General features: G+C 41.5%; 1 protein-coding gene across 6 annotated transcripts in view; it reads left to right on the forward strand.

The window, feature by feature from the left end:
• Ppp1r12b (protein phosphatase 1 regulatory subunit 12B) overlaps positions 1 to 12,449 on the forward strand; it is a 215,516-nt gene that overhangs the window by 182,865 nt on the left and 20,202 nt on the right. For all 6 annotated transcript variants that reach the window (XM_038348745.2, XM_038348737.2, XM_038348746.1 and 3 more), the window contains 3 exons: positions 5,608 to 5,624; positions 9,312 to 9,456; positions 10,297 to 10,401. In XM_038348745.2, the coding sequence (XP_038204673.1) occupies positions 5,608 to 5,624; positions 9,312 to 9,456; positions 10,297 to 10,401 (267 nt within the window). The remainder of the gene's footprint in view (positions 1 to 5,607; positions 5,625 to 9,311; positions 9,457 to 10,296; positions 10,402 to 12,449) is intronic.

Here is a 12,449-nt window from a genome sequence, read left to right on the forward strand (position 1 = left end):
AAACTCATTGGATTCTTATTAGTTTCCCAAAGCTTTAAGTCTTTTCTGCTCCTCTTCAGTGAAAAGTAATCCCTTCACTGAACAATTTTTCTCTAGTTCAAACACACCAGAGACCCATCTCAATGACCATTATTTATTTGTCTTGAGTGAAAGGTAGAGCAAAATGATCTTTACACTTAAAGACATTCCTTCCAAGACTTTCTGATTAAAACATATGCTATAATATATTTGTGTGTTAACCTGAAAATTGGGTAGAAGATTCACAACCTTTTTTGAAATGTAATGTTATTTTGTTTTGTTTTTGAGACAGGGTTTCTCTCGTGTAACAGCCCTGGCTGACCTGGAACTCGCTTTGTAGGCCAGGCTGGCCTCAAACTCACAGAGATAAGATATCTAGACCCTAGAGTATACTAAATGTAACTCTTCCGTTTTTAAAAGAAAAACTATACAGAGGATAGAAGTAAGAGATCCAGGCCATTCCTAGAGTGTGGGTAGCCTCAATCCTAGTTTCCAGAGGATCAGAGCTTCTGCACTGAGAAGCCATGTTAACCTGACAGTTGAAATACACTTAGTTTGAGTGACAACAGGATGAAGAGGAGAAGTTGACTTTGTCTCCTGTATCAGTCAAGTACTCTATCCCTTACCCAAGATACCCAAAGCTTTTTCTCCCTGGGTCTAACCAATGTTTTTCTTTTTATCAACCCTCCAATTATCTAGGATAGCAAGAAGCAAAGCAACCCAATATTTTCTAGAGGTGTTCATTAGTGAAAATCAGGAAGCATTATTCAAAAACCTTAGCTGTTTTATCAGGAGTTAGACAGTAAACATTAAACCTGGCATGTTTCAGGTCCTGTCTTGCAGTTTACAAGCATACTCTTCTTAGGCTTTTCTTTAACAAGCAAAAAAAGCATCTTCTTCAGAACTCTGTTTATATTGAGATAATTATTTTACCTCTACTGCACCCAAGTTTCACCAACTTCTGAGACTTAGGAGATTTATATATCCTCCTATAACCGGCTGGGTTGGCTACTCCAGGGCATTGCTAGAACTAGCCTTTGAGTGCAGCAACCAGAAACCCAAGAATCCACGCCACTCATGTCAAGTAACATCGAGAAGGAGTGTTCTAGGAACAGTCAAGGATTAACTCAGCGATGCTCTTCCCATATTGCTGGAGTCTAAGTGAACCACCACTGCTTTGTCTGTTAGATCACTCTTTCTTTGTGCATTCTGTCAGGTCACCAGGAAGGAACTAGTAACCGAACCTTAGCATGCCTATTCTTAGCTTGTAGTGTTCCAGGCGAGTAGGAGTGTCATTCATCAACTTCTTAGATGGCGTCTATCAGAAGCATCTGTAGGAAGACAAGGGGCAGGAATTGTGGCCATCACAAGTGTCCACACCGCTGGCATTACCTTTCTCTCATGCTCTCCCATCCGTGGGAAAATTAGCCCCCATGGAATCTGCCTGCTCATATCCAGGCATCCTGTGAACTTTCTCTGGCTATTTCTTGATAGTACTAACCTATTCTATATGGTTTGCCTTTTTTAATAAAAAAAGACATTCTTTTATAATTTATATACTTTTTTTTGGTTTTTCGAGACAGAGTTTCTCTGTGGCTTTGGAGCCTGTCCTGGAACTAGCTCTTGTAGACCAGGCTGGTCTCGAACTCACAGAGATCTGTCTGCCTCTGCCTCCCGAGTGCTGGGATTAAAGGCGTGCGCCACCACCGCCTGGCTATAATTTATATACTTTTATGTGCATTGGTGTTTTGCCTCTCTGTGAGGCATGTATGTCTCTGTGAGGGTGTCACATCCCCTGGAACTGGAGTTACAAACAATGGTGAGCTGTCATGTGGGTGCTGGGAATTGAGCCAGGGTCCTCTAGAAGATCAATCAGTGCTCTTAACCACTGAGTCATCTCTCCATTTTCAAGTATTTGTATTTTATATCAGCATCCTTACTGGAGACTGTATAGTTGGTGTACACAGCCACACTGTGTAGTCAAATAACTGTCTACGAACTTTACTTGGTGGGGTGATGATTATTATGATTCTAAAACATTCTAAATGGAAAAAGGTTAATTACGTGTCATTATCATAGGGGCAAATCAACGGGAATGATTAACATGCTTTATTATATGTAGTTGCCAAGATTGATACATAGTAAAAATTCTAGTGTACCTCTTTTAGTGGGGCAAGACACTTTTTAGTCTTGTAGAGGTGGGTGCTGGAGTTCACACAGCAGAAATTAGAGCTAAAGATATCATTAAACCTTATTCTATAACAGAATATTTACAAAGAAGGACCTGGAGGTTGGGGGAAAAACATTTCCAATTGAGAGACCAAATTTTAGGAAAAATGAAGTCAGCTAAACATAAAGTTAACAAGACCTGTCTGTGCACACTCTAGACATGCTTGGGTTCCAATAGAATGAAGCAAAAGAAAGCCAAAACTGCCAGGTGGGGCACATACCCAACACTTGGGAGGCAGAGGCAGGTGGATCCCGAGTTCAAGAGCAGCCTGGTCTACAAAGCTAGTTTCAGGACAATCAGGGCTACACAGAGAAATCCTGTCTTGGGGGGTAGGGGGGAAATAAAGTCTAAAGCCAGTCTTCAGTTATAAACAAGTCATTTTTTCTATCTAAACAAGAATGTAGGTCTGTCTCTGGAGAGACTGCAGAAGGCTGCTCTGCTCTCCAGACTCTGTCTAAAGGCTATTCTGCCCAGAAGGATGAGAGAAACTAAAGCGTATGTTTGCATGTGAGTTGACTTTCCTGGGTCAGAGGCACTAAGTTAACTTCACTGCACTAACAAGCGTCAGTGTCAACACAGTGTCCTTGTAACAGAAAAATAGAGAGATGGGAAAGGGAATCTATTTCCTCCCAGTTGTCACATGTAGCTCTTACCAATGGGTAGTGGTTACTTGCCTAAGCTTCATTGGTAGACAAGTAGAAATTAGAACTCAGAGCCAGCCAAGGATATCATGCTTAGAAACAACAATTCAGTCAGCTCTGGTTACTACTTTCCATGTTCAACTTGTCAGCACTAGATGTTAACCAGGAACAAGCTAGTGGGTGAATTTCAGGTAAGGACTTTTAAGCTAAGACTTGAAAGCACTCACCATCGTAATACATTGCCATTGTTGAAACAGTGGGTGCGTGTGTGTGTGTGTGTGTGTGTGTGTGTGTGTGTGTGTGTGGTTCTCTACCATCATCTTCTCAGAACTCAGCTTTCTGCAAGCTTCTTAACTGGAGCCTGCACAGCACACATTCACATGGTCTCCCTCTTGTGCTCCAGTCAAGCTCATGAAGTATGCGCGCAGTCATGCAAACAGTCAGCCCTCTTCCTCTGGGCCTCTCCTACAAGGCTCTGCATACCATAGGCTCTAAGTACAAAATAGTCTCTTCACATTTGCCAGCATGACGTTCAGTCTCAGTTATTCACAAGTATTTGATAGTCACAGTTAGCATTTTCCTGGGCAATAGAGCTGAACTCACCTATGTGCTGTAATACTAATCCTACCACAAAGCTAGTAAGTTAGACATAGCCACACCCTAACTTCCCAGTTTAATTCTTTCCTCTCACCCCTACCCGTTCTGGGAAGCTAGGGTCTCTACATGTTAAGCAGGTGCTCCACTGAGCTGTACATCCTGACTTTCTTTTTACTTTTTATTTTGAGACAAGACTTCACAAAGTTGGTCTTGAGCCCACTCTGTAGCCCACATAGCCTCTCTGGTCAAGTGCTCTCCCTGCCTCAACCTCCTGAATGGCTGTGATTATAGAACCACTATTACTCAGCTCGTAGGACACTGTTATAGAGAGTAATAAGCTCAGCTCTTAAGACACTGCTACGTAGAAAGGTGATAACATTTTTTTAAAAAATTATTTATTGTGTACGTGTGTGTCCACATGCCACAGCATTCATGTAGAAGTCAAAGGACAACTTTTGGAGGTTGGTTCTCACCATCTACAATGTGAAGTCGAGCTCAGGTAGTCACACTTGGTAGCAAATATATTATAGCTGGCTGTCGTTCACACCTTTAATCCCAGCACTCTGAAGACAGAGGCAGGCAAAGAAAACAGAACAACAAAAACAAATATACAAATTTAAGAAAGGGAAAACTGTCATAATCTAGATTTCTAAATTTTAGAACTCTCAAAAAAACTGCAAGTATATGAGAATGTGACATATATACTATAAACTTTTCTAAATGCTTTTGTCTAACTTCAAAAGGGACCTGTCTCCATGCTGAAATGTTTGTTAGGACGAGATCATTACCTGGGTAAAGATACTTGTTATCAAGCCTGATGATCTGCGTTCAGTTCCCAGGACTGAAGGAGAAAAACTGGAAGGAGAAAACTCTGTCACCTAAATGTTCACCTCTGATCGCCACACTGTGCTGTGACACACATGCACACATGCATGCACACACAGCAAATAAATAAAAAATAAAATAATTAAATGTATGTTTAGTCCAACAGCACTTAATTAGAGCTACACCATAGAATTGCTTGGGAACTTGTTAAAGACCCACAGAAGACATCTCTATTCCACAGCCCCCAAAAAAGAACCCACAGGAATTAGGATGTGTGCCTTTGACAAGTGCTCGTGACTATTCCAAGTACAACTCTTGCCTTGAAGAGGAATTCCATAGAAAGCCCCCTTTGAGAGGTGCTGTGACACTCACTTCCCAGGACAGCGTCAGGGCGGAATCTACGAGAGTGGGCTGACCAGAAAGTGACTTCCAGGGATTTAACAAAGCAGTGCAGTGGAGTGTTGCCCCCAGGCTAAGGATTCCTTTTTCATTTTGTAGAGCTTGTACACTGTTTCTCTTCATTCTTTTGTTGCCTGACCTTTGGGTTTGAACATCTCAAAAGAAGTAGTAAATAAACTCAAGTAGATCAGGTAAATGCTTGTTTGCTTGAGTTCTCTTTTTATGAAAGGATAGAAAAAAAATGGAAGATCCAGACATAGTCACCGTTGTTTTTTAAAACAAGGACTAAGTTTATAGGTTACATCTATGAATTCTTCTCTTTTGAGATCTCAAAATACTTTTTTTTTTAAGTTCTTACCAGCGTCTAGGGACAAGGATGGGACTTTGCCTCCTCCCCACAGCTCCCTCATTCTTTCACCTTTACTGTAGATCTGGGAGGAAGCCAAGAACTGCCTGAGTTTCTGTGCTTATAAACTGCAGTGTTTACTTGGGGAAGGCTTAGGTGGTTAGGAACTGAAGGAAATTAATAGGATGAATATCGCACCTCACATGGCTCAGTGTCACATGAAAGCCAATGACAATCACTCCTGCAGCACAAGCTTGGTTGTATAGTTGGTGGAGAGGGGAGCATTTGATCACTTTGTGTTTGGGGGTCTGCCAGTTTGAAAGGATGCTATCTCCAGAGCCTCAGACCTGGAGAGCCTTAGCATGCAAAGATGTGTGAGTTAGCACTGAGTGGCCTTCCTGCAATCAGTCCAGCTGCTTCCCTCATTGATTTAGCAACTCCTATTTCCATGGTGAGGTTGAGACATCTGGTTTGAACAGTACATTTATGATGGAAATATGAATTAGTCTCTTGCTAATGCTATTTTTGTTGTTTTTGTCTCCTTTCTCTAGCATGAAAGACTTTCTAGGTAAGAATTCTGTTTTATATGCATGCTTAATTCTTGTGAGTGAATGCATGTCTAGTTAAATTTAGTGTCATATAAATAGTTTAGTAGTGTTCTTCATATCCTTCCTTTTCATTTCTTCAGTCACCACAATAATTCAGACTTACCTCCTGCCCAGTGTTATTGAACAGCTTTCAGCTCACCTTTCTGCCACCAGCTTCTCTTCTTTCCAGTTCACCTTGTTTACTTCCAACTGATGAATTGTCCTGAAGCATCAGTTCCAGGCCTTGTCCTTACCTGTAGTTAGTTCACAGTCTATTGGAGCAACAACTCCTTTCAGAGGAATACAGAAAGTGCCCTTTAGACACGCAGGCAGGTATTGTGGGTGCAGGGAAGGAGCAGTTAACCCAATCTGATAGTTCAGAAGACAGAGTTATTACCAAGTAGATCCCTGAGTTGAAATTGAGATGATATTCTCACTTTATAGTGAACCCAAGTGTATATCTCATAAGCTCATCACATGAATCAAAAGCCTGTTTTGCAATTACTAAAATAAATAAATAAGATCCTCCATAGTTTTTCACATGAACTCTAAGGTATAAAACCCATCTTCCTATAGAAGAAAATTAAAATAATAGCAACTTTGGAACTATGTTTGAATCTCTTCTCCACTATGTCTATGATGCAGAAATTAAGAGGAGGTGGATAGAGAACAGATGTAGATCTGGGGTGGCACAGGGCAAGCTGATCTCATAATCTGTTTGGTAACTGAGCTATCTCTACCTTGTTAACTTATGCTAAGATTTATATGTATTATTCCTCCATCTGCCCCCTCACCAAGTACCAACCAAGAATAAATAATTTACTTGTAAAGTAGCACAAAATGACTTAGCTTTGCAAAATCAAAGAGTGGTGTTTTGCTATAGCTCCTCTTTAAAGAACTCGGTTATGTTATAATGGCCACATTGAAGGACACTTTCTCTATAGACTTCAGGATATAGCGTAAACTTTTCATGATTAAAATACTGAAGTACTAGTTCAAGAATAAAGTCAAAGGGGCTGGTGAGATAACTCAACTAGTAGAGGTGTTTGCCACCACACCTGACAACTGATTGGGATCCTGGGACCCACATGGTAGAAGAAAAGGACCAGCTCCTCATAACTGTCTTCTTACCACCATTGTACATATGAATAAATAAGTAAATGTATAAATGTGTAAAAAATAATAAGAAAAGAGATTGCAGAACAGTTTATAACACCTTCAAAAGTCATGTGTATAATGTGAATTTTCATCTCATGGGTGGATACAGACTTATTGATTGAGAAAATGGACTATTTTGATTTGTTTGTTTTGAGAAAATATACCCTTCCTTCAATCCATATTTAAAAACCAACAGAAATATATTTCAAATAGTTATATTTTTAAAAAGAAAAGCCTTTTCTACAAAAGTAGTACAAAACAATTTTATTATCTATATATAGGAAACACCTTCCCAAATAGTACCCCAAAAATTATAAAGTGTCAAGTTTCATTATATATAATTTTATATCATTGCTATTAAAAATAGCTGTAATTAGCTAGGCATAGTGACTCACATTTCTAATCCCAGGACTTGGAAGGCCAGGGGGATTAGGAGTTCAAGGCCAGCCTGGAGTATATAGGAAATTCTAGGCCAACCTGGGCGATATAAGGCCCTGTCTCAAAAAAATCTAAATAAAAATAAGAGACTATTAATGCTTTTAAAATAAAAATAAGTTACTGTAAAGAGAGGAAAAAATTGTAAGATGTATTAGACATTTGTAAAAAAAAAAAAAAGCTCTAATGTATAAGAGCATTATCTCAGGGCGCAACAAGAGAAAGGAGAAAGCTGCTTACCTTAATAAACAGAGTGTGACTAGCCATCCAGAAACAAAAGCACTGAATAATCACACCCCTCCCTCATGATTTAAAAGACTAAAATAGGACCATAAGAATACCATTTTTCCTATAGCAAGTTTGAGGTCATTTAGTGCTGTATGAGGCCCTGTCTCAAACAGAAAACAACCACCACCAAAGAAGGTAATTAGCCAACTGTACCAAGACTTATAAGACTGCACATTTTAGTATTGTTAATAGATATATTAATAACTAAAAATCTTGAAGCAATGTGTCTATCACTGAAATTTGGTTAAATTACCAAGTAACCATGGAATGAACTATATAGTCATTTTTTTTAAAGGAAGAAGTTTATTTTTACTTGCATATTAAGATTCCCAGAGAAGGGGGCTAGAGGGATGGCTCAGAGGTTAAGAGCACTGGTTGCCCTTCCAGAGGTCCTGAGTTCAATTCCCAGCCCCCACATGTTGGCTCACAACCATCTGTAATGCTCTCTTCTGGTGTGTAGTTGTACATACAGGGAGAACACTGTATACATAAAAAATAAATACAGTCTTAAATAAATAAAAATAAAATAGGAATCTCATTTTAAAAAATGATTCCCAGAGAATCATAGATATAGGTAGTAAGAGTTAGACAATGTATGTGTAGATCTTAGCTAGCTTTATGGGAATATGGTTTTTTAAAACATTTTTGTATTTGATATTCCAGAAGTATATTAAATCTGCTGTTAATCACAGTTATCTTGGGCAAGATTATGGAGTAGATAGATACTTTGAGATTTCTTAATGTATTCCTTTTGTAGTCAGAAAAATTATTAATACCAAGATTTCCATGAACAGCAAGTGGGAGGGTACGAACAAGACAAGTCCTGGCATCTCTAAGAGTGGCCCAGCTTCCTTTGCAGCCACCCCTCTGCCGCACTGCCCTCGCTGTTTCTGTCTTCTGCCCCACTTCAGCTCCTCCAGCTTTGCCTGCAGCTCCTGCAGAAACCAGACAAGGTCTCACAGCTGTGACGGTGCAAACCGAAGCGGCTCAGGGCTCGGGGCTCTGGGAGGCTGGTTTGTGCACAGCACTGTGATATGTGCTACACTTAGTGAGCAAAGAGCACAGTTCAGGAAAAGAGAAGCTGGGGTGAAGGGTTAGAACGACACTAGGACACCAAACTGGTGATCAGCAAGAGACTTCTCCCTGACACACTGAGCAGTGCTGGAAGCAAACACCAGCAGCTTTAGAAGCTCACTTGCCAGAAGATGTAGAAAGCTTAGCTACAGGGACAAGTCTTGACATGGAATAGAGGGGAAAATGGGCTGCTTGAGGCTGTTTGACTCTGGCGTACCTGTTGTGCACCCAAAACCCCAGTGTTGTGCCGTGGTTGCCATTCCTCCTCTCTACCCGCTGGCTCACTCTCCAAGCCCATGTGTTTCTAATTCACTGACAGTTCATTATAATCATTTTCCGAGAGCCCTTCAGACCCAAGAAGCTTTGACTTTTAAAGGCACACTCTTTAGGGAATCTATTCAATTCCAAATTAATTTGAAAGCTCTAAGATTTAAAATAGCACATGGGTCCAAGCCACCGATTTTTCAAGTGAGTGCCACTCTTGGCAAATGATGGCCTCGCTCCCCAAGCTGCCTGCTTGTTTGTGTGCACACTCACTAGTGCAGTGTGTGACCATGAGACCTGGCCCTCTGGCTAAGAGATTTAAGGAAGCAAGTTTCTGCCCAGAGCTCTCAAACATCTCCCAGAAAAGGCACAGACTAGCCTTAGGCTTTATAAACAAACACACACTTTATTCTCAAGACCAACTTTTATCTTCAACATTTATCTTATAGGTTGGAGTCAGGAGGCAGTAATCCAAGCAGCAGTGATTCTTACAGTGACCGTGCCTCAGCAAGAGCCCGTCGGGAGGCCCGGGAGGCCCGCCTAGCCAGCCTGACCAGCCGGGTAGAAGAGGACACCAACAGGGATTATAAAAAAGTAGGATCTCTTTCCAGGTCTCCTGTTTTTGGCTTATGATGTATAAACCTCTTAGCCTTTCTCCCAATACAGAAAAAAGTGACCAAAATTCTAAATAAGGAATACAAGAGGTAATTAATTCTTTGCTTCACCTTTCTACCTACTAAGGGCTATTTGCATATTATTTTTATTGCAGTAAGTGTATGCCTAGAATCAAATATTTAGAAGTATAGGGGAAAGTAAGAATTTTTAAAAAGAAGAGTAAAAAGTGCAATGCTATATATCTGAGCCCATGAGAACTATTTGGTGAGGCTTATTTTTAAGAAACATGTGCTTTTAATAAGGTGTTTTGAATATCAACCAAATACTTTTTGGTGTGAGTTTTTGAAAATTCATTCTCATCCATGTCTCTGGTCCTGGAGAGGAGTTAAGTCCTTTAGATCCCATTTCTCTTGGTTCTTGCTCTTTGGACTTTGGAAACAATCTCTTTCAGGTGTTTGAGATAACATTTGATTAAGGAAATTTTTTTTGTTGATGTTTTTGTTAAGCAGAATTTGACAAAAATCCACACACTGGTTCCAGAAACGATAACTCTGTTTTGTCTAGAAGCCACACTTTAGGCAGTGCAGAGACCATGTGGGAGGAACGGGTGACTGGTTTTCTCCCAGAGTGTAGCCTTTCAGCCATTGGAGTGTTGCTCTCTCCTTGCCGGCCAGATCGTGCTGTCTGGAAGCCAGAGAACAGTGACTCTCCATAAACCCCTTCCCCTTCTCCACTCAGCTCACTGTGGTGGCTTGGAGCAGAAAATGGAGTTCTCCTGCTGGGAGCCCACTCAGTGACTTGGTTCTGTTCCCTTCACAGCTCTACGAGAGTGCCCTGACCGAAAACCAAAAACTGAAAGCAAAACTTCAGGAGGCCCAGCTAGAGCTAGCCGATGTAAAATCCAAGCTTGAGAAGATGGCCCAGGTAAGGGGAGGGAGAGCAGCGCAGGGGCGGCAGGGACATTCATAAGGAGACACTAGATATCCTGGGGGCTGGCTGGGGGATAGACTCAAAGTAGCACTTCCTCAGAGCTGATCAGATGGAAGTTTTGTAGAGTCTAATTTTGAGGTTTTAGGGGTCAGTGCTTGTTTAACTTAACTGAAAACTGATAGTTAAGTTACCTGAACAACTTACTGATGCTATGAATGCTAGTAATTAATATTAACATAACTTCTCACTACACTGTACAAGTCAGGCCAGTACTGAGTCAGTGCTAGATAGTTCTGTCCGGCTCATGCTTCAGTTCAGTTCCTCTGCCCCTCACCTCATGGAGAGAAATAAGCAGAACACATACCCAAGGACAGAGAGCCCCAAACAACCCACAATCATTGAGTGCTGTGTTACACTAGGGAGTGAAGTAGTTCCAGATTAGGTTCCAGGAGGACTCCGCCCTGGACCGAAAGCGTCCCCCCTTGCATCTGCCATTAGCCTCTCCCTCTTACTGCCAGGCCTGATTTAATTACACAAAGCTTGGGAGGCTGCTGGGGTAGTGATCTCATTGCCCATGGAAGAAGCCCTGCAACTGAAAGCTACAGCAGCCTATCTTGGGTTATTGCAGAGTAAAAAGGAAGCCTTTTGAGTTATTGCCCTCACAGTATGCCTGGGAACTAAGAATTTCAAAAGCAGAACTGAGGTAAAAGTGGCTCTTTACAAGGATATGAAAACCAGAGGTGGCTATTTAATCTGGGAATATGATATAATCTAAAAGCAAAAATGAAATTATAGGTTCATGGTGTTGCAAGCATGTGGTATGTAGTAGGGGAGGGGTTGAGTACCATCTTAGCATCTTATTGTAGCCTCTCTGACATGGGATATACAGGGAGCAAAGAGGGTGACAGGAACTAAATGTGGCTCTTACCAGACTTTCTGAGACCTACAGCTAACACATACTAGGTGTTAAGCCATTTTATAAAACAAAAATTAAAATTGACAACACAATTAGAACCTATCATAGGTGGGGGGGTGATGTAGCGTGAATTCTAATTGGTTTTAACAATAAAAAAAAAAAAAATCCTGAGTCAGATATCGGGGCTAATGCTGAAAGATCAGAGAAGCAAGGCTGCCAACCAACAGTTCTTACCTCTGCCGGATTCTCAAACCAAATGGATGATCCTGTCTCTTGGAATCCTCAGACTGAATGCTGTGAGCTCCCGTCTCCTCCTGTTGTATTCCTCTCTCTGCCCAGCCATATCCCTTCCTGTCTCCACCTTCCTAGTACTGGGATTGAAGGCATGTGACTCCCAAATCCTGGGATTAAAGGTGTGAGCCATCACCTCCTGGCTTTCTCTTTCAGACTGAATCAATTTTGTGTAGCCCAGGGTGGCCTAAAACTCACAGAGATCTGTTTGCCTCTGCCTCCCGAGTGTTGGGATTAAAGATGTGTGCCTCCACCACCTGGTCTCTGTGGCTAACTAGAGGCTTAGCTCTGCACTCTGAAAATCACGCAGGCTTTATTTGTTAGATCACAAACAAAATATCACCACATAAGTAAACTTGGTCACTTGCCCCTCTGCATTACTAAATTGGGCAAAATGTCTTGGTTTTGAAGAGCTCCCAGATGGGCAGCAGTTAGAACTAAGTGCAGCCTGTAAGCTGTCCCCAGAGACTGCACCCATCGCAGAACACACAGGGAAAGCAATGTGGCCACTCCTCGGCCAGAGCCTGTGAGGTGTCCACAGCAGCACAACAAGCTGCACAAAGTGGCCCACACAGAGCATCAGAATAGAGTCAGCCTTTCCCAGCCACTGGGCAGCATTTTCTGCCACCAGCTGCGTTGCTGCGTATGCTGGGATATACTTAATTTTACCAAATGCAAGCTATTTGAAGCTCAGAAAGAAATGATGGTGCTACAATCAAGTCTCTGTTTACCAAAAATGGAGATGTTTGGTAGGATTGGGGCGGGGGGACTGTCGGCCTCATGCGTTTGTTTGGAGACAGTTCCCACATGGACACTTGCAGCATTTTACATAAAA

Source organism: Arvicola amphibius, chromosome 12, assembly GCF_903992535.2.
Source record: "Arvicola amphibius chromosome 12, mArvAmp1.2, whole genome shotgun sequence".
In the NCBI taxonomy this organism is placed as follows: Eukaryota; Metazoa; Chordata; class Mammalia; order Rodentia; family Cricetidae; genus Arvicola; species Arvicola amphibius.